The following is a 20,846-nucleotide window of genomic DNA, read 5'->3' as shown; positions in this document are numbered from 1 at the left end:
GGGCAGAGGGAATCTACTTGTATGGGCGGATAAATTTCCCTATCCTTGGGGCTTTTGCCGGTAAACTATTGTTGAATTGTGTGAGTACAAGATCAATTTAATACTTGAGGGCTTACTAAGTAAGACGAGTGCCCTAGTATACTTCAGTTGTGACCTTCGGGTTACCTATGTATCGGAGCAGAGGGGTGCTACTTGTATGGGCGGGTAATCACCCCTATCCTTGAGTAATCTGGTGGACTAAATCTCTGTATGTGTTTGATTAGGTTCAGAAAATGATTTTAGAGTTATGTTAATGATTTGCAATTGTATTAGAATGATATCTTTATACCTCATGTTAACCACATGTTTTAAATTATATGTTTCTTCCCTTACTGAGATGTGTTTCATCCGAATATGAATATTTCTTTTTCAGGATATCCTCGAGGTTAGTCTTAGGGAGCTCGAGGGTACTTAGTTTTGAGGAATATTAAGAAACAGGGTATATGTTGATACTATTTTGGGGATGTAAATATTTATGTTTTATGTTTTATGTTTTATGTCGTTATGTTTTAAGGATGTTGTGAGAGAAATGGTTGTGAATATACTAAAATGTGTTGAAGATGTATGTATCTATGGAAAATGCAGGTGATGGATAAATTTTATGGATTTCTAGTTAGGATATAGTAAACTCTGGTATTATGGAATCTCGGTATTGTAGAACTATGCTTATGGAGATTATGTTTCTATTTTTCGTTGCGTATGTATTGAATTATAGATTATCAAGATTTTATCAGATATAATGCACCCGACCCGAGTTTAAGGGTTGCGTTACAGTTATGGTATTTGAAAAAGTTATCTTAGTCAAGTTGGTTGTCCTACTTTTCATAAACACTAACTTTGAAGTGATTTTTTAAAGGTTATTTAGAGGGTTAGTTTTTGAATGGCCAGGTTACGAAGATGATTGAATTATCTCTACTTTCCGGTGACTCCAACATGTCATGAGTGGTTTTTCTCCTATGTCACTACCAATTTTCTTATCATACCACATCGAAACAAAAGATAATCAAGGAATATTAGTGATTAATACTTTGGTGACGTTTGGCAGGATGAATTTCAAATCTAATATGTCATGAGTGGTTTTCTCCCATGTCACACTACTAATTTTCTTATCACATCACACCAAAACAAAAGATCATCAAGAAATGTTAGTGATTAATACTGAGGTAGTTTTGAGAGCATGACTTTTGGATCTTAAATTTGGATTTGGATAAATTTCAATATACTCGTATACTTCATTTTATCTAAATCCAATACAATTATAAGTCTAAGGTCTCTCTAAACATAGAGTTAAAGTTTTTAATCAACAACTTTCTTTATTTGTTTCGCTAAAAATTCATCTAGGAAAAAAAGTTTAGGTCTCATGAGAATACGGTGCCCCTCTATTGGTACGGTATCACATATGCTTGAAAAAAATTCAAACTACTTAATTACAAAATTTTTAGTGAAAAGTTTATAAAGTCACTAATATGCAAGTCTTTCTTCATATTATATATAAATCACACAATAAGAGATATTGAAGAGTAAAACTCATCCCTCACTTCTTAATCCTTGAATCCTTTATTTACAAATTCAAACATTCTTAAACAAGTTCCACCACTTAGTTTTGATTTTTCAGATTAGTGATATAACCAAACGTTGATAGTTTTTTTTATTTAGTTTTCATCACTTAGTTTTGATTTTTCAGATTAGTGATATGACCAAACGTTGATAGTTTTTTTTTATTTAGTTTTCATTTTTACTTCTAATTTTTAGTTTTCGTTTTCAAAACTTTTGTCCTTAGTATTCCCTAGTATTGCAATGCAACCCAGCACCCGCAACAAACCCCCCACCCCTCCACTCACCCTTTCCCGACTCGCACAGTGTTCTAACATTAAAAAACCGCCCATGACACTTTTTGAAAAGCAGCTCAATCGAACTCCTACGCAATCCAGAGCTCCTCGCCTTCTCATTTCCTTCCCACAGATCACTAAAAACAAGAACAAAAAAAGCGCTCCGCAGAGCAGCTTCAAAAGCAAAAGCAAAAGATCACAGCCCTCTTTCCATTCACGCATCCAAAAGCAGCAGCAAACACATCGCATTAAGCAAACGAAGAAGATCCTGTATATATACTCTGCCGCGCCCCCGCGCATATCATTCTCACACCACAGGCTTTTCAGGAGTTCCGGTCATGGCGGAAATCGTTGTCTCGGAGCCCATCGAAGGAAGCAGCGACAGAGAGTATAGCAGCAGAAGCCCCATTATACGGTCCATCACCGACGGTCGCGATCATATTCTTCTAGAGCCCTTTGATAGCGAAAGGTTGCCGGTGAGTTTAGGTCTCCAAATCCGCCCCTTTCTTCGCGTCGCGAACCAGATTGAAGCACAGGAGCCTCGCGTCGCATATCTCTGTAAGACATTTCTTATTCTTGCCTTGTTGGGGCGTTGGCCTTTTGTGACATGTGGCCGAACAATTTCTTTGTAACTTTTCTCATTTAATTTTTGTATGATTAATTATTTGTTTAAATCTCTTTTTATTATACCTTAATTAAATTATTCTTTAATCTTTCTAACATCTATTCTTTAATTTTGAATTCCTAGGGTATATTCTAAAAGATAAACACTAGAAAATGATGCAATTATGAATCAATTATTATTTATGAGTTTGGTAATAAATAATTATGTGTTGCTTATTAAATATGTATACATTACTTGTTGGATATAAGTTAATCATGCAATACTTAGCATTTTTTTTAATTATAGATTTGTTTTGCTATTCAATTAATAAATATATAGTGATATTTTAGAATAAAAAATAAATCAATTCTTTCTATATTTTGTAAATACACATATGATTGGCGAGATTAATTATTCAAACACATTATCTGAAAGTCTATTATTGTAATTTTTATTGATGTTTATATTTGATTTTTAGTACGAGAGATATGTTTTTTTTTTCTTTTCTTTTTCCTCTTGGATTGAGCCAATTAGCTCAATTACATAGCTTTGTTAGTTTTTATGATTTTTTTATTTTTTTTGGAAAAAAATCTCAAGGCTTGTTTTAATTTTGGTTTTTTTAAAATTATAAAAAAGCTAATTACTTTTTATTTTTTCATTATTTCTATGAAACAAATGAACAAAATTTTTTTTGATACTATTTGTTTGTACAAATACTTTAATTTTAATTTTTAAAAATAACTATAAAAATATTATCTTAATTTTATTATTTTTTAAATTATATAAAAATATAAAAAAATTATTTTTAAAATTATATGAAAATATAAAAAAAATATTTTTATTAATTTGAATCTTAGATTTCCCTTTATATGAATTATGTATTGAATTTCTTTTAAGTCAATTCAAATCTAAATTCAAGTCTTAAATTCATGATTCTAAATATTATCTCTTATATCTTTTTTTAAAAAATTGAGAAATAAGTATTTTTTTAATAATTATTTTGAAACATTGAAAGGAAAAAATGAAAAATTATTCTGAATGTTTTAACTATCTCTTTAATTTTGACCTTTTAGATTGGAATTTTAAAAATCTAAAAAATTTGCTAAAATTTTAAAATTATTTTAAAAAATAAAAAATATTTTGTACAATTAAACATGCCCTTATTGTTCTTAAATTCTCAATAACTATTTTTTAAATTTTTTTATGGAAGAAATTCAAGGACATGATTTCTTATAATATATGCAGTCCTTTATTGTTCTTTTAAGTTAATGAATATATTTGTAGTTATGTGTGATATTGTAATATTTTTGAAAGTTTAAAGAGTTAAATATCAATTAAAGTAAAAGGGTAATGAATTATTTAATCAAACTTTAAAAACTAATAGTATGTTTTTTTTTGGTAAAATTGCATAAATATAAAAAAACAGAAAAGGAAAAAACAAATAGTATTAAAAATAAATTTTATTGCGAATAATTAAAAATATAAAATTCAAATGTTAATGTCGTATAAATTAAATTTTATACATTTTACTTCATATTATATATTTTTTTATAAATAAAATATGAATTGCCTATGTAACTCGCGGAAGTAAAATGTGTTCTGCATTTCACAATTTTCGGAGTGCGTTCTGTGCGCAGGCCGGTTTCATGCCTTCGTGATCGCGCATAGCTTGGATCGCACTTCGAGCGGGCGAGGTGTTCGGCAATTTAAAACCGTTCTTCTTCAGCGACTCGTGCAGGTAGTGATTCAGATTGAAGCAAATTCCACTACCATGAAAAAAAATTTCTCAAGAATGCAGTTACAGAGGTTCAATTTGCATGGAGAATTTTACTAAAACTGGTTTCCAATGGTACATACCATGAACTGAAAGGCATGCTTGTCCATGGTACTAGACTTTAACGCTAATGAATGGCTAAAGGTTCAGTTTCGGTCGGAACATTTACCGCTGGTTTCTGAAGCGTGTTCAGAAGAGGAAAATGAAAGCCATAAGGAATGTTCGGGGTATGTATGATGTTGAGAAGAGGGAGTGGTGAAAAAATCGTTTAAACACTATGCTTGGAGTCGTATTTAAATCGAATTCAAAATTCAATTCATTTCGAAATCCTATAATGCTACTTGAAATGGATAGAATTAATAGTGAATTCTATTGATTCTTTTGTCTAGCATTGCAATTTGCAAATCTAAAAAAGAAAAAAAAATATTTACTCATTTTCCTATTTTATCCCTAATTCAGAAGAATATTTAAAGCAGGATTTATAAATTAAGGAAAAGATTCGCATAGAATCCAACCTTGGTTGTGAGTTGGGACTTTTTTTCCGGAGGAACTTCATGGTTTCTTGTCTATAGAGAAGAAAGAAGGGTTGATGTGGGTTACTGTGATAGTGTGATGGAAGGAGGGATCTTTTATGGCAAAGGATTGAAGGCGCGTTTGGATTAAGATTTTTGTTTAAGGAAAGGAAATGAAAAGGAAATAAGAAGGAAACACATTTTTCTTTTGTATCTTCTCTCTACATTAAATAGTATTAAAAAAATTATTTTAAAATGATTAAAAATTAAGAAAACTCAAATGCTAAGAAATTATAAAATCAAATTTTTATTTATTGATTTGCTATGTAGTTTATTTTCCTTCTTTGCTAGATAAACAAACGTGAAAAAATAGATTTCTTTATATTTTTCTTTTCTTTCCTTTCCTTTCTCTCATATTTTCCAGTTCCAAACAGGCCCTGAAGGAACTTTCCTTGCGTTTGTGAAGGGATTTCTATTGAGTCCTTTATCCCTATAAAGGATGAGATTGGATACCTTAGAGTTGAGGCACTTTTGGGCTTTGTTATGGAAACTTTCTGCTTGATTTACCTTTGTTAGTTTGGATGTTCACTTGGTCTAACTTTAGGGAGAACTCTACTTAGTTTAGAATAGACTGGTTCCTAGTTTTAGCTACTTGGGAGGAATGTTGTCCAAATGATGTTGTAGAAACTTTTGTTGAGAATTGCAAGCAGTGGACTTAAAAAGAAAACTACTATAAAAACAACAACAACAAAACCAAGGTTTAAGTCCCACTAGGTGGGGTCAGCTATATGAATCCTTTTCCGACCATTTCTTTTGACAGATTCAGAGCTATTAAATCCTTACTCACTATCTTCTTTTGATTTATTTTAGGTCTACCCCTACCCCTTCTACTGCCACCCACAATAACTAACTCACTCTTCCTCACTAGCGCACTATGTGGTCTACGTTACAAGTGTCCATACCATCTGAGTTATTCCTTCCTTATCTTATTTTCTATAGGAGCTACACCTAACTTACTGCAAATATGTTCATTCCTTATTTTATCTTTCAGTGCTATACCACTCGTCCATCTAAGCATTCTCATCTCGGCAACTTTTACTTAATGGTATTCTACGATTCCAAAGCACACTTGAAGTCTCCATTTTACCCAACCTGCTTTAACTCTATGCATTACATTAGCTTCAATTTCTCCTTCAGCTTTCATGATAGATCCAAGGTATCGAAATCTACAAGTGCTATTTATTTCTTCATCATTAAGTTTAACTTTGTCTCCAATATTCCTCCTACTATTAATGAAACTACATTTCATATATTCTATCTTATTTCTACTTATCCTAAATCCTTTAGATTCCAAAGATTCTCTCCATAATTCTAACTCGATCTCTACTCTAGCCCTAGTTTCATCAATTAATGCAATATCATATGCAAACAACATACACCATGGAACCTCATTTTGAATACACATAGTTAGTTGGTCCATCACTAAAGCAAATAGACAAGTGTTCAAAGCTGATCCTTGATGTACACCTATGGTGATTGAAAATTCTCTTATTTCTCCATCTATAGTCCTTACACTAGTCATCACTCCATCGTACATATCCTTAATGACATCAGTATACCTACTACATACACGTTTTTTTCCTAAACCCAACCATAGAACTTTCCTAGGTAACTATCATATGCTTTCTCTAGGTCAATAAATACCATATGCAAATCCCTATTTTTTTTCCTAAACTTTTCTATTAATCTTATTAAAAGATATTTAGCTTCTATGGTAGATCTCCCAGGCATAAAGCCAAATTGATTTTTTGAGACTTTCGTTTCTAAACTTAATCTTTGTTCAACTACCATGTCTCATAGTTTCATCGTATGACTCATAAGTTTAATTCCACGATAGTTATTATAATTTTGAATATCTCCTTTATTTTGTATATAGGTATTAAAGTGCTTTTCCTCAACACCTTGCATTAATGCTGTAAGTTGGTTACGAAACCTATTGAAAATTTTATGCAAGTGTCCTAGAGCAAGACAGTAACATGTGTCTTGAATTTTATAGAAAGAGACAGAATTCTAGAGGGAGAAAGAGAGATGTATTATTCTAGAGACAGAATTTTTTGAGAGAGCGAGTTGGTAATCTATCAACACTACCTCTCAACAATGATGATCAAAATTTTGTGGCAAGATGCCTTTTGAATCCTTCGAACTTGACACCGCATTTCATTTAGTAAGCAAGTTTGCCACTTTGTCTTCAATCTTAATGTGCTTCATCTCAATCCATCCTCGCAATACTTTTCCTTGATGAAGTGATAGTGCACCTCTATAGGGCTGCCAACGAGCCGAGCCAAGTCGAGCTTTGCTATGCTCAAGCTTGTTTATTGAATTTTAAGATGAGATCAAGCTCTAGTCAAGCTCAACTCGAGCTTTAATATACTTGCTCAAGCTTCTGCATCTTTTTTTGGATAGCAAAAGAAGAGATTTCATCAATAGATTAAGAATTACTTAAAAAGGAGAATAAGACTTCTCCCAATAAAAATTTGGAACAATGTTACCAAGAACATGAAATGTTTGGTTCGTGGAACGGGAATGGAGTCTATGGTACATGCTCTAAAGTCTAAATGTGGAATGTTGGGGGTATGCTTAAATAGATATATTGGTGAAAAAAGTCTAATGGCACATGTACATTTTGGAGAGGACGTTGAGGTGTTTCTAATGCATAAGAGATTTTCTATTGTGGAATAGATTAATGAGAATAGAAATAGACTTCATATGTGACGATACTGACTTTTGACTAATAAAAAATTATGTTATGTGAAAAAATTGAATTAAAACTTTGGATTGATAGATTTAGCATTCTAAAAAGAAAAATGTACCATGTTTTGGAGCACTCGTAATGTGGTTCACTAGGGTGTTAGTGTTTTCTGGTAACTATGATATGGAACAATCGAGAAGGAAGATCTACGAGCAACAAAAATAAAAAAAAGAAGACAACAAAACCACAACTCCCAAAATCAAACCAACACATTGCTCCAATGTCGCTAAACTCCCAGAAAGCTCACACCATTGAAATTCCCAAACCCAACACACCACAACGATGGCATATGGTGAATCTTTCCCAAACCAGCAACCAATTCAATTTCTTCTTCGAAAAGATCCATGCTGCCCTTCAACCATAAACCCACAACACTGCCAAAAAAAAAAAAAAAATCTGCATTTCCATAATGCAGCCCTATCCTTCCTCCTTCCAAAACCCACAAATGAAATATCCAGAGGTTCCTTCACAACTCTGGACAAACCCAACTTTCTCCCAGAACACCAAATAACTTGTTCCATATCCTCCATGCAAAGTCATTGTGCAAAAAAAAGATGAGATGCAGTCTTTGAATTATTATAGCAAAGCACACAAACATCTAGAAAGTGCATTCAATTGACTCTTCATCTGTAACAAGTTATTGGTATTTATTCTATTAAGCACAATCAACCCGATTAAAGCCTTAATTTTTTTGGGGTTAGTTTGGCCTTCCAAATAATAGGATAAAGTGGAAAAGAGGAATTGGAATGGGTCAAGAACTCACAAATGATTTACAAGAATATACCCCTGAGTGATCCAAGGACGAAGAACAAGTATCCCTCCCTGAAGAAAGATGGAAATTATTTAACAAAAACAACAAGGAGGGCAGGCCAACCAATCTTTATCATTAAGAGGTCTCCTAAAATGAAAATCCAAAGAAGCCAAAGGACTGTCCAAATCACTGGCAAAGAAATAAATAATGTTATTTTGCCTTGAGCTCAAGTAGAAGAGATAATGAAAAGATGTGGATAAAACACCATTCCTCGACGAAGGGTCTTTCCAAAAAAAAGGAATCTGAGAACTCCTTGCCACCGCAAATTTAGTGTGAGGAGTGAATTAGGGATAAATATGAGAGATAGATTTCTACGGGCTCTCCAAAAGCATTGAAAACTAGCATTGGTATCCCATCCATTCGCACTCAACCCAAACTTTATTCTAATGATTATATGCCAAAGGGAAGGATCCTCTAGGGGAAAACGGTAAAGCCATTTAGCTAAAAGAGCAGTGCTTTTAAACAACAACTTTCCAAGATCCAACCCTCCCTCCAATTTAGACTTGCACACCACATCCCAACTTACTGAATGATCCCTATGACCCTTGACTCTAGACGAAGTAATCTCTTTTGATCTTCTCAATCTTGCTAGCAATCCCACAAAAATCTTAAAAATTGACGAGTAATACAGTAGGATATAGACTGAAAAGCTTGAATAAGGGTTATTCTACCTCCAAGAGAGGAAGGAGCTCCCTTCCAACCATCTAAATGCTTTGCCACCATTTCCACAGTTGTCAAAGGCCAATCCAATAAACGACACCCCACATCAGGGGATCACTCCCATGCACACTCATCAGGCACATCAATGGATGCTAAACCATTATTCCTTATGTTATTTTTAGCCTAGACACCCTCTTAAATAGATAAAGAATACTCTTGAAAGAAGCACTATGAATCATCTAAAAATAAAATGGTGTTGTCAGCATACTTAAGGTGTGAAAGCACCACTCCCTCTCTCCCCATTGCTAACCCTTTGACAAGCCCCCTATCTATTGCCCTATTCGCCATCCTACTCAAAACATCAGCTACTAAAACAAACCAAAAAGGGGAAAGTGGGACACCTTGTCTGTACTCCTTGAGGCACTAAACTAAGACTTAGGCTCACTACACTATTACCAAAAACATACATTACATACAACCCCTAACCCACCGATACCTTCTCTCCCCAAATCCCTTCCTTACAAAGATTTTATTCAATGAACTCCAATTGACTTTGTTATAGGATTTCTTGAAACCTAACTTAAAAATGAAACCTATCGGATTTCTAGCGAATAAATTAGGAAATTTTATTTTTTAAAATCTGAAATTACTATTTTAGTTTCTAGTAGTTTCAATTTCCTGTTTTCTAGCCTAGAGATCTGCTGATTTGATTTGCTGATTTTGTGGCCTTCCTAATTTAGTTGCCTTCCTTGACTACTTCTCATGTAATCGTGTCTCTTGAAATTCAATAAGAATGGTTATTCTTCTTCTAAAAAATCCTTCATGGAATTAGAGCCTCTTGCTCTTTTCTTCTGATGATGTCGTATAAGTCGGTGATGACCGGCGCCCAAAGAAATCCTACTGGCTCTTCTGATACTTTCGAAACCATTCCACCCAATCCTCCCAAGTTTGTATCTACTGATAACTATTCCCAGAATTCAGCCCTTCATCTCACGGTTACAAAACTCAATGGGCATAAGAAACCATGGTGCGAGCATTGCAAAAAACCATGGCATACGAAGGAGACGTGTTGGAAGCTTAATGGTAAACCAGCAAATTGGAAGCTAAAATCCAAACGTGACAGTCACGCCTACCAAGCAAGCCACTGTTGAAGAGACTCAAGAGCGTTCTAGCAACTCAAATGCAGTCCTTTTTACCAAGGAGCAATTAGAGCACCTCTACAAATTGTTTCAATCTCCAAAACTGTCCTTAACTCCGTCTTGTTCTTAGGTACAGAAGGGTAACTCTCTTGCTATTGGGTTTTTAGGTGTTATTCCTAATTTTGTTCATTCTTGGATAATTGATTCTGGCACAACTGATCATATGTTTAGTTGCTCCAAACTGGGCAATAAAAAGGCCAAAATTGCAGATGGTTTACTCTCGGTAATTGTTAGGATAGGAACTATCAAACTCACTTCGTTGTTAACTCGCCATGATGTGCTCCATGTTCCAAATTTGTCTTGCATTGTGTTGTCCATCAGTAAAATTACCTCTGATCATCAATGTCAAGCTAATTTCTACCTTTTTTATTGTGAGTTTTAGGAATTGACCACAGGGAGGATGATTGGCAATGCTAACGAAAAAGATGGACTCCATTGTCAAAATCTACTATTTTGACAATGGACCTAACTCGAGTAGACAATGTCAAAGTACCTGCTTAAATTCTGTTTCTATTTTCAAGATAATGATATCATGTTATGGCATTATAGGTTAGGCCATCCTAGTTTTCAATATTTAAAATGCTTGTTTCCCAATTTATTTCAGAATAAAAGTCCATCTTCTTTTCAATGTGGAGTTTGTCAGTTTGCCAAACATCATCGTGCATCCTTTTCCACCCAACCCTACAAACCAACTACACCATTTTCAGTGATTCATAGTGATATCTGAGGCCTATTTAGAACATCTACGTATTCTGGCAAAAAATAGTTTGTGACCTTTATTGATGATCACACGAGATTAAGTTATGTTTATTTGATAAAGGAAAAATCTGAAGTGGAAACAATTTTCAAAAATTTTTACACCATGGTACAAATACAATTTTAAAAAAATATTCAATTATTGCGGAGTGATAATGGTCGAGAATATTTCAAAAACATTTTGGGCCAATTTTTTCTTGAAAAAGGAATTGTTCATCAAAGCTATTGTGTTGAAACTCTGCAACAAAATGGTTTGGCTGAAGGAAAAAACAAACACTTATTGGAAGTAGCTTGGGTATTGCTTTTTACCAATCAGGTACCTAAATATCTTTGGGGTGAAGCCGTTCTTACTGCTACATATCTCATAAATAGAACACCTAATAAGGTTTTAAGCTTTGAAACACCTTTTAATGTTTTTCATAAGTTTTATCCAACAAATCGGTTGTCTTCTTCTTTACCACTAAAGATATTTGATTGTACCACTTTTGTTCATATTCATAGTCATAATCAAGGAAAACTTGAACCCCAGGCCACAAAATGTGTGTTTGTTGGCTATGTTCCCACTCAAAAGTGGTATAAATGTTTTGAACCAACAACAACAACAACAACAAAACCAAGCCTTAAGTTCCACTAGGTGGGGTCAGCTATATGAATCATTTTCCGCCAATTTATGCGATCATGGACCATTTCTTTTGACCGATTCAGGGATATTAAATCCTTACTATCTCCTCCTAAGTTATTTCAAGAGGAGGGGGAGGGGGTAGGGGGGAAGAACCAAAGCAAAGTTTCGGCTATGTTTCATGATTTTTTCAAAACTGAAGACTTGCAAAATGATCCTTCTCCAACTTTGATTATTCAACTTGAAAACCCAAGCTTTATTATACCAGGAGAAAGTGAGTCGAGTTTTTTAGATATTGAAAAGGCAGGTCTTCCTACAGTGCCATCTCATGGTGTACATGATCCTATAATGACTAACAAAGGTGAAATAGAAAAAAAAATCACAACGTTGGTACTATTTGACATTGTGTACTTGCGACAGAGGACAACTCGGAAGAAAGGGTCGTCCAATCCTTTACACTGTCTAGAATCCGTAAGCCCTCTACCTCTAGGTAATGTCCTCACCGAGCCTTTACTTCATATTCAGTCTATTTCATTTTTGAGTTTTGAGTCCTCTAGTTCTGAACTCGAGTCTGGTTCCAATTATGAGTTTGATGATTCTGAACTTCCCATTGCTGTCCGAAAAGGTGTGATGTCTTGCACCCAACATCCATTGTCCAATTATGTGTTATATGAAAATCTCTCACCCATTTTTCGTGCTTTTATCTCACAATTGTCTTGTATAGAGATTCTTAATACTGTGCAGGAGGCTGTCTTCGAGGAGATGAAAGCTCTTGAAAAAAATGGCACGTGGGAGTTAGTTGATCTACCAAGAGGAAAAACAACTGTAGGGTGCAAATGGGTGTTTACAGTTAAGTATAAATTTGATGGTTCTCTAGAGCGGTATAAAGCTCGATTGGTCGCCAAGGGATTCACTTGATGGGGTGTTTACAGTCACATCTTCCACACTAAGTACAAATGATGAGCCTATTTTATTTTGCATGGAATTTCCTATTTCTAACTAGAACAACAAGAAGCCTTAAGCCCACTAGGTGGGGCCGGCTACATGAATTCTTTATTGCCAATTCACATGATTGATGTCATTTTCCTCGATCAACTTAGAGTTATTAAATCCTTATTGACTATCTCATTCCATGTTATTTTAGATCTACCCTTACCCCTTCTAATACCGATAACAATAACTGTTGAATTATTGGGTAAAATGGGAGACCTAACTTCAATGGTAGGTTCCTCCTATTGATAATATATGTAAAGTACAATACCAATGAGCATAATACCCTTACTAACTCACACTTCCTAACATCACTCTAACACATAATAATAATGTTAATGACTAAATAACCATTAACTCCCCCTCAAGCTGGAGCATATATATCATATGCTCCTAGCTTGTTACAAATGAATTTCACACGAGCACCTCCCAAGGCTTTAGTGATTAAATCAGAAAGATGAAACTCAGACTTCACATCATGAGATTCTGTACAAGTTTTTCAGAAATAAAAAGGCAATCAAAGTGCTTTGTTCGCTCATGGAAGACCGGGTTAGAGGCAATATGAGTAGAAGCTCGATTGTCACACATCAACTCCACGGGTTGAGAATGTGGAAAACCTAATTCTTTCAACATGTTCTTCGACCAAATAGATTTCAATACTTAACTTGACCATCACAGTTTGTTTCTTACTTTCCGAAGACACCAAATTACCGCTGACAAAGATACAATACCCAGTTGTGGATCTTTAGCCAGAAGGCGACCTGGCCCAATCTGCATTTGTATATCCCTAAATATGAGTGTTACCCTGTTTTTGATATGAGAGACCTCTCCCTAGTGCACATTTGAGATATCTCAAAATGCGAATTATTGCATCCTAGTGACTTGTTCTTAGGGAATTGAGAAACTGTCTCACAACACTTGTTGCTAAGGATATATTTGGTTGAGTGATTGTGAGATGCTTCAACTTTCCAACAAGTCTCTGGTACCGAACTAGGTTAGGCAACAAATCACCCATATCTTGCACTAATTTACTATTGAGATCCATAGGTGTATCAACAAGTTTGGATCCCAACAACCCCGTCTAATCTAAAAGATCAAGAATATACTTCTTCAATGACAAGACAGTTCCTATATGAGACCTCGATACTTCTATACCCAAGTTCTTCAATGGTCCTAAGTACTTGGTTTGAAACTCACTTTGTAGCAAAAGCTTTAGGTCTTGGATGCCTCGATCATCGTCACTAGTAATCACAATGTTATCCACATACACAATGAGCAGAGTCCTACTAGATGGAGTTTGATGATAAAATACAAAGTGAGTAGCAAATTCTACAGCACTAAATCGGCCAAACCATGCTTTGGGAGATTGTTTTAATCTATATAATTATTTCTTAAGCCAACGCACTGAGCCCGACTCCCCCTGAGCAACAAACCTAGGTGCTTGCTCCATATACACCTCCTTATGAAGATCGCAATGTAGAAAAGCATTCTTCACATATAATTGATGTAGAGGCCAATGATAAGTAGTGGCTAAAGACATGAACAAAGTACTGAGGCAAGTTTAGTTACTAGAGAGAATGTGTCTGAATAATCCAAACCATACATTTGAGTATATCCCTTAGCAACAAGGTGGGCCTTCAAACGAGCCACAGAATCATCAGGATTGATATTCACATTGTACACCCAATGACAACCAACCATAGACTTATTAGGAGGAAGAGGTACTAAATCCCAAGTATCATTATCGTGTAGCTCATGCATCTCTTCAACCATTGTAGTCCTTCACCCAGAATGGGATAGAGCTTTAAAAATAGATTTTGGAAGAGCAACAAAATTCAAAGTACTAAAGAAATAGTAATACGAGGGTGACAAGAAATCATAACAAACAAAATTAGAGATTGGATGTTAGGTACAAGTTACCTTTCTGAACAACTATAGGAAGATCAACATCATAAGAAATAAGATCATCTGATGAGGGATCTAGAGGTGCAGTAGTAGATGCTAAAGGAAGCTCTCCTCCTTTGAGTCGCTATGTATATACTTGCATATTAGGATGATCCAAAGTGACGAGAAGGACTCAAAGTGGATGAAGATGTAGGAGGATTGGGCACAAATAATAGGTTTGGATTTGGAAGGCAAGGCAGAGGAAGGGACTCATCAAGGTTAACAGAACACAAGAAATCAGAGTAGTACGGTGTAGACTCAAAAAAGGTGACATCCGCAAAGACAGTGATTGATGTAAAGTAGGTCTATAACATCGATATCCCTATTGAGTATAGGAATAGCTTGGAAAAATACATTTGATGGCACAAGGATCCAACTTATCTGTTCTTGGAGTTAACTGATGGACAAAGGACACACAGCCGAATATATGAGGAGGAAGAGATTTTACCAGCAAGGACATAGGATGACATTTTATTGATGAGTGAGCACAGCATTGCTCCAAAAATCTTTAGGGACATTGATTTGATACAATAGGGTACTAGTGACTTCAAGAATATGTTTGTGTTTTTTGCTTTGCAACTCTATTTTGGTGTGGAGTGTGGGCGCAAGAGGACTGATGGATTAAACCAGAATTAGTCATATAGGTAGTGAATTGGGTACTGAAGTACTCCTTAGCATTATCACTATGACGTATGCTGATTGGCATATCAAATTGAGTATTTATTTGAGAATGGAAGGCACAAAAGATATTAAACAACTTAGAATGATCTTCCATTAAATATAACGAAGTTATCTTGTAGTAGTCGTCAAAAAATGTAACAAAGTACTGAAACCCCAACTTTGATATGACACGACCAGGACCCCAAATATCAGAATGGGCTTGTATGAAAGGGCTAACCACCCATTTATCATTTGTGAAGCATAGGGAACACGCTGATGTTCCAAGCCTTACACTCAAGATTAGACACATAGGTTAATGAAAAAACTAGATGTTTCAACTTGTCCAAGGATGAATGACCAAGGCGACAATGGATTTGTAGTGGTGTAGTTGCGGTTGTGTAGCCAATGGGAGGAGAAAGCTACTCAAAGTAGTAAAATCCACGAGCCTCATGTCCTTTGCCAATTGTCTTCTTCGTCTTCAGATCGTGAATAACCATAAAATCAGGAAAGAAAGTGACAGAACAATTTAGTGACTTTGTAAGCTTACTAACTGGCATGTGCATGAAAGAAAATTTAGAAATGTATAAAACAGAAGAAAGAGAGATGGAAGGAGTCGGATTTACTATTCCTATCCCCTTAACCGAAATAGTGGACCCATTAGCAAGGGTAACTTGAGGTAGATTTTTGGGATATTGGAGGGCAGAAAAGAAGTTGGTTGCACCTATTATATGGTAAGTGGCAACATAATCGATAACCTGAGGACAAGTGGGAAAGATACCAGATGATATATAGACTGTAGGATTGCCTTTTCTAGGCAAAAGATGAAATTTGATAAGATGCTTGTTGAGATGATTGATACTATAGAATACTCCTTTGATATAGTCACAATATACGGTTCACTTAAACAAGTGACTAATGAGGGAACCATACTATTGGGATTTGCAAAATCCATCACAAGTCATAAACTTAGACCAATGATGACAAGATTAATTGCTGGAACAATCTGAATAACCACAAACAAGGTGACCCACCATGAATGAGTCACAAATAAATCAGTACAAGGTTGCCACAGCACCAAGAAATACAGACACAGCCCCAAGAAACTAACACAGCACTGGAACAATTGGAGAGGCGAACCATCGAAACTACTGTGGACAAATCACTAACAAATTTATATAACACTGTCAAAGCCTTACAAAGCAGCTTATTAAAACTACCACTGCTCCAAGAGAGTCACCAAGGACCTTTGCTAGCACCAGACCAAACAACAACTAACAAATTACCACAAGTGCATGCTTAAAACAAAGGCTGGATCTTTGACCAAAACACTTTCCAAACAGCTTGACATTTTGGTGTATTAAAGGAATTAGAACATTGAATAAAAAACACGGCAAATCTCACTGTTTCAGACCCAAAAAACTCAATAACCATTGACAAACAGCTTCACAAAGCATCAAACAACCATTCCTTAGGTGCCATACATGAGCTATTAAAAAAGCAAGATCTTTGGACAAAAAACATAATGAAAAACTCCATTAATATGTTTATAGAGGGATTTGAGCACTGCTGGATAAATTCAGGTGCAAAAACTTGCCTGAAAGTAGCTTCATGCACCAGCGCATGGGGTTGGCATTGGCAGCCTTTGACCAGCGAGTGAGGGCACGTGGGGCACTGCCTGGAGATGGGATTTCAGTGGGGTGGGGGCTGATCGGGAGTGTCTGTGGGTGACTGTGGTGTTGTTTTTGCAAAATCTATAGTAGACTTTGTGTTCCTAAACGAGTAGTATCGCCCACGAAATTTCTTCAACTGGTCTGACTTCTGGCAGGTGCTCGCTATTTTCTAGGGCTATAGTGTTGTTTGGAAATTTTTATATGATGGTAGACATGCAGCAGTTTTAGGGTTTTAGGCTTCGGTTTTGATGGAGGTTGTAGAAATTAGGGTTTAGGAATCTGAATCATGCTCTGATACCATGTTGAATAATTTGGTAAATGGAAGACTAGCTTCAATGATAGTTCACTCCGTCTATTTGTAATATATTTCAAGTACAATGCCACTGACCATAATATCCTTAGTAACTCATGCTTAGTAACATCATTCTAACACATAACAGTAATGTTAATGACTAAATAACCATTAACAATAACTAGCGCACTCCTCCTCATTAGTAGGACTACTTGACCTGCGTTTGAAATGCTCAAACCATCTAAGCTGTCCTTCCCTTACCTTATCTTTTGTCGGTGCTATGCCTAACTTAGTGCGAATAAGTTGGTTCCTTGCTTTACCTTTCATTGTTATACCAATCATCCACCTTAACATTTGCATTTTGACAACTTATTCTTTTTGTATATTCCGTTTCTTAGTTGCCCAAGTAAAGCATGGCTGGTCTCGTAGAAATCCTATAGAAATTTATTTTTAATTTGAAGGGTATTTTATGATCACATAGCACGCCCGAAGCACTCCTCCATTTTACCTGACTTTCTTTAATTCTATGTATTACATTCTCATTGATTTCTCTTTCTGCCCGCGTAATAGATTTATGGAATCAAAATCTACTTGTGCTATTAATTTCTTGATTTTCATGTTTAATCTTATCTCCAATATTCCTCCTTATATGGCTGAAATTACGGTTCATGTATTCTGTCTTATTTCTACTTATCCTAAAATCTCTAGACTCTAAAGCTGCTCTCTATATTTCTAACTTAGATTCTACTTCACTCCCATTTTCAACAATCAAAACATCATCATCTTCAAACAACATACACCATGGGATCTTGTTTTAGATATTCCTAGTGAGTTCATCTATTACTAAAGTGAAAATAGAAAGGCTCAAAGCAAAACCTTGATGTATACCTATTGCGATTGGAATTTCTCTAGACTCTTTTCCTTATAGTCCTAACGCTTATTATCATTCTACATAATTTATACATATCCTTAATGACATCGATATACTTACTGCATACTCCCGTCTTTTCTAAAACCCACCATAGAATTTCCCTACGTACTCTATCAGAGGCTTTCTCTAGGTCAAAGAAAACCATATGCAAGTCCCTCTTCTTTTCCCTAAACTTTTCCATTAATCTTCTAAAAAGATAAATAGTTTCTGTTGTTGATCTCCTAGGAATAAAACCAAATTGATTCTTTGAGACCCTTGTTTCTAATCCTATTCTTTGTTCAATTACTTTTTCCCACAGTTTCATTATATGATTTATAAGTTTAATTCTGTGATAGTTATTATAATTTTGGATGTCACCTTTGTTTTTGTCTATAGGTATTAACTTGCTTTTCCTCCTTTCCTCTAGCAGTTTCTTGGTTTTTATAGTAGTGCTTAATAGATTAGTGAGATTTGCTTTTTCCTATGAATGTCAGAGTATACTGTCAGATACTCATTGATTTGTTTTTGGGGGCTGTTCTTATTGGTTTTTAGGATGAGCAAGCTACTAAGAGTTGGAAGAAGGAACAGAGTGATTTGCGTGAACTCAAACGTGTCTATCATCAGTACAATGACTACGTAATACATGATTTAGAAAATGGGTAATTGATTTTCTTCTCCTGGATGTTGTATTGTATTTATTTCTAGTTGATTTCTATTTGGTATCGAAAGTTTGAACCTAGCCAAATGGAGCTGTAAAGTCATGTCAGTATTTTTATAAGGAAAAATTGATGACTGCATCGGAAGTTGCTAAAGTTTTGTCAGAAGTATTAAAGACATTTACAAAAGCTGCCGACCCTCAGGTTTTATTTTTTCTTGCATTTCTCCCTTATTTTCTCTCATGACAACAGAATTTGATTCAATCATGTAGCATGCCTCTGGTTTATTTTATTTCTTTTGCTTATTCCCTTTATAGGCCTTTGCTAACGGTGACAACATCGAAACTGAATCCAAGTTCTTTGTTCCATATAACATTCTTCCCCTGGCTCGTGGTGGTGCTCGGTTTGCAATCATGCAACTACCTGAGGTATGGTGCTTCACTAACTGATATTTAATTTTTGTATTTTTCTGCAGATAGAATGACTCCAACATTGTTAAAGCGTGATATATATTGTTGGCCACTTAGCCCACAGCCTAACATCTTAGGCTTTTAGTTAAAGTGGTAATCTAACATGGTATCACAGCTGGTTTACCAGGAGGTCCTGGTTCTAGTTTTGTTGCTTGCATTTAATGTAAGTTTGTTAAGGAATTATTGAGTGTTATTCATTGATTGTTTATCTCTCCATGTATTGTTGGGCTGCATGTGTGGGGAGTGTTAAAAGCCTGATATATATTGTTGTCCTTGACCCTTAACCTAACAGCTTAAGCTTTTAGATAAAGTGGTAATCTAACAAGCATGATTATAGAAAATCAGATATGCCTTCTAATGGAATTTGATCTAAGTTCCAAGCAATGTCAGTTTGTTCAGCAGTAGCAATTCCAAAGTTTAATAGCATGGGATGATGATGTTGACAAATTAATGAAATGGTACAGATCAAAGCTGCAGTCGCAGCTGTTCGTAATATTCGTGGGTTACCTTTTGTGGAAGATTTTCAACAGCAAGGGGCTCTAGTGGATTTGTTTGATTGGCTATATCATTGCTTTGGATTTCAGGTAATATTTAGAATTTATGTTTCATTTCTTCATTTTGCCCTTCCACCAATAATATTTTATTGCATCATATATCATATATGATAGTGGAGTTGGCACTTGGCAGAAAATATTCTTGAATGATGCGCCATTCATTCAAGTTATTTCTAGATATAGGCTTTTTCTTGACATTTTTATTCTACTTTTTGTCAGAAAGGTAATGTAGCCAACCAGAGGGAGCATCTGATTCTACTCCTTGCTAACACCCATATTCGGCATCCTCATAAGCAGACATGCATTTCAAAGGTGTTCTTGTTACTGAATTTGAAAACTTCTAATTTATTGTTTCTATTCTTTTAATATACGTATATGTTTTTCTTGCAATATTAGTTAGGGGATGGAGCTGTAAATGAGCTAATGAAAAAGTTCTTCAAAAACTATACAAATTGGTGCAAGTTTTTGGGGAGAAAAAGCAATATTCGGTAAGCCATGTGATATATTGTTCAAGAGAAAAAGAAACATTTGTTAATTTTTTTTTCCCATCTCCTTGTTGTAAGCCATATGCTGTATTATTCCATTCATTTCATTTGCGCCATACTTTATTTTTGGACTAGTGTTTACAACAGTTCCTTTTTCTCCACCCAATTGGTTTTTTCCCCCCTATTCCTGTCGACAGATGATTGGTGTTGATTTCTTCTTATATTTGATTTCTATTTTCATTTACTTCTCTGCATATTGTTGTTGGTGCTTTGCTATCACTGTTTTTCTCCACTCTAGTAATTTATTTGCCTAAGCAGGTTGCCACATGTGAAGCTGGAAGCTCAACAACATAAACTTTTATATCTAGCGCTCTATCTTCTTATATGGGGAGAGGCTGCAAACGTGAGGTTTATGCCAGAATGTCTCAGTTATATTTTTCACCAAGTAAGCTGAAAATTTTGTGTTGCTATTTTCCCCTTATAACTGACTATCACTTATCATTTTTGCTCGTAAAACACAGTACAATATGCTTTAAATTTCAAGCTGAAAAAGGCAATTTGCTTGCATTATTGGATGATTCATTCTAAAACTTCAAAAACATA

General features: G+C 35.1%; 1 protein-coding gene across 2 annotated transcripts in view; it reads left to right on the top strand.

Annotated features, from left to right (window-relative positions):
• The first annotated feature begins 1,960 nt into the window (after positions 1–1,960).
• The window catches only part of LOC131144790 (putative callose synthase 8), a 173,866-nt gene continuing 154,980 nt past the window's right edge, over positions 1,961–20,846 (top strand). The window contains exons 1-9 of one of the 2 annotated variants that reach the window (XM_058093652.1): positions 1,961–2,426; positions 4,110–4,210; positions 18,631–18,722; positions 18,821–18,938; positions 19,052–19,162; positions 19,669–19,788; positions 19,978–20,070; positions 20,155–20,246; positions 20,562–20,688. In XM_058093652.1, the coding sequence (XP_057949635.1) occupies positions 2,207–2,426; positions 4,110–4,210; positions 18,631–18,722; positions 18,821–18,938; positions 19,052–19,162; positions 19,669–19,788; positions 19,978–20,070; positions 20,155–20,246; positions 20,562–20,688 (1,074 nt within the window). In that variant the 5' untranslated portion in view covers positions 1,961–2,206. Of the gene's footprint in view, positions 2,427–4,109; positions 4,211–18,630; positions 18,723–18,820; positions 18,939–19,051; positions 19,163–19,668; positions 19,789–19,977; positions 20,071–20,154; positions 20,247–20,561; positions 20,689–20,846 lie in introns of those variants that run through there. The other variant, XM_058093651.1, reaches the window with a different exon arrangement.

This window comes from Malania oleifera, chromosome 12, assembly GCF_029873635.1.
Source record: "Malania oleifera isolate guangnan ecotype guangnan chromosome 12, ASM2987363v1, whole genome shotgun sequence".
Lineage (NCBI taxonomy): Eukaryota > Viridiplantae > Streptophyta > Magnoliopsida > Santalales > Ximeniaceae > Malania > Malania oleifera.
This window is presented reverse-complemented; position numbering and strand designations above follow the sequence as displayed.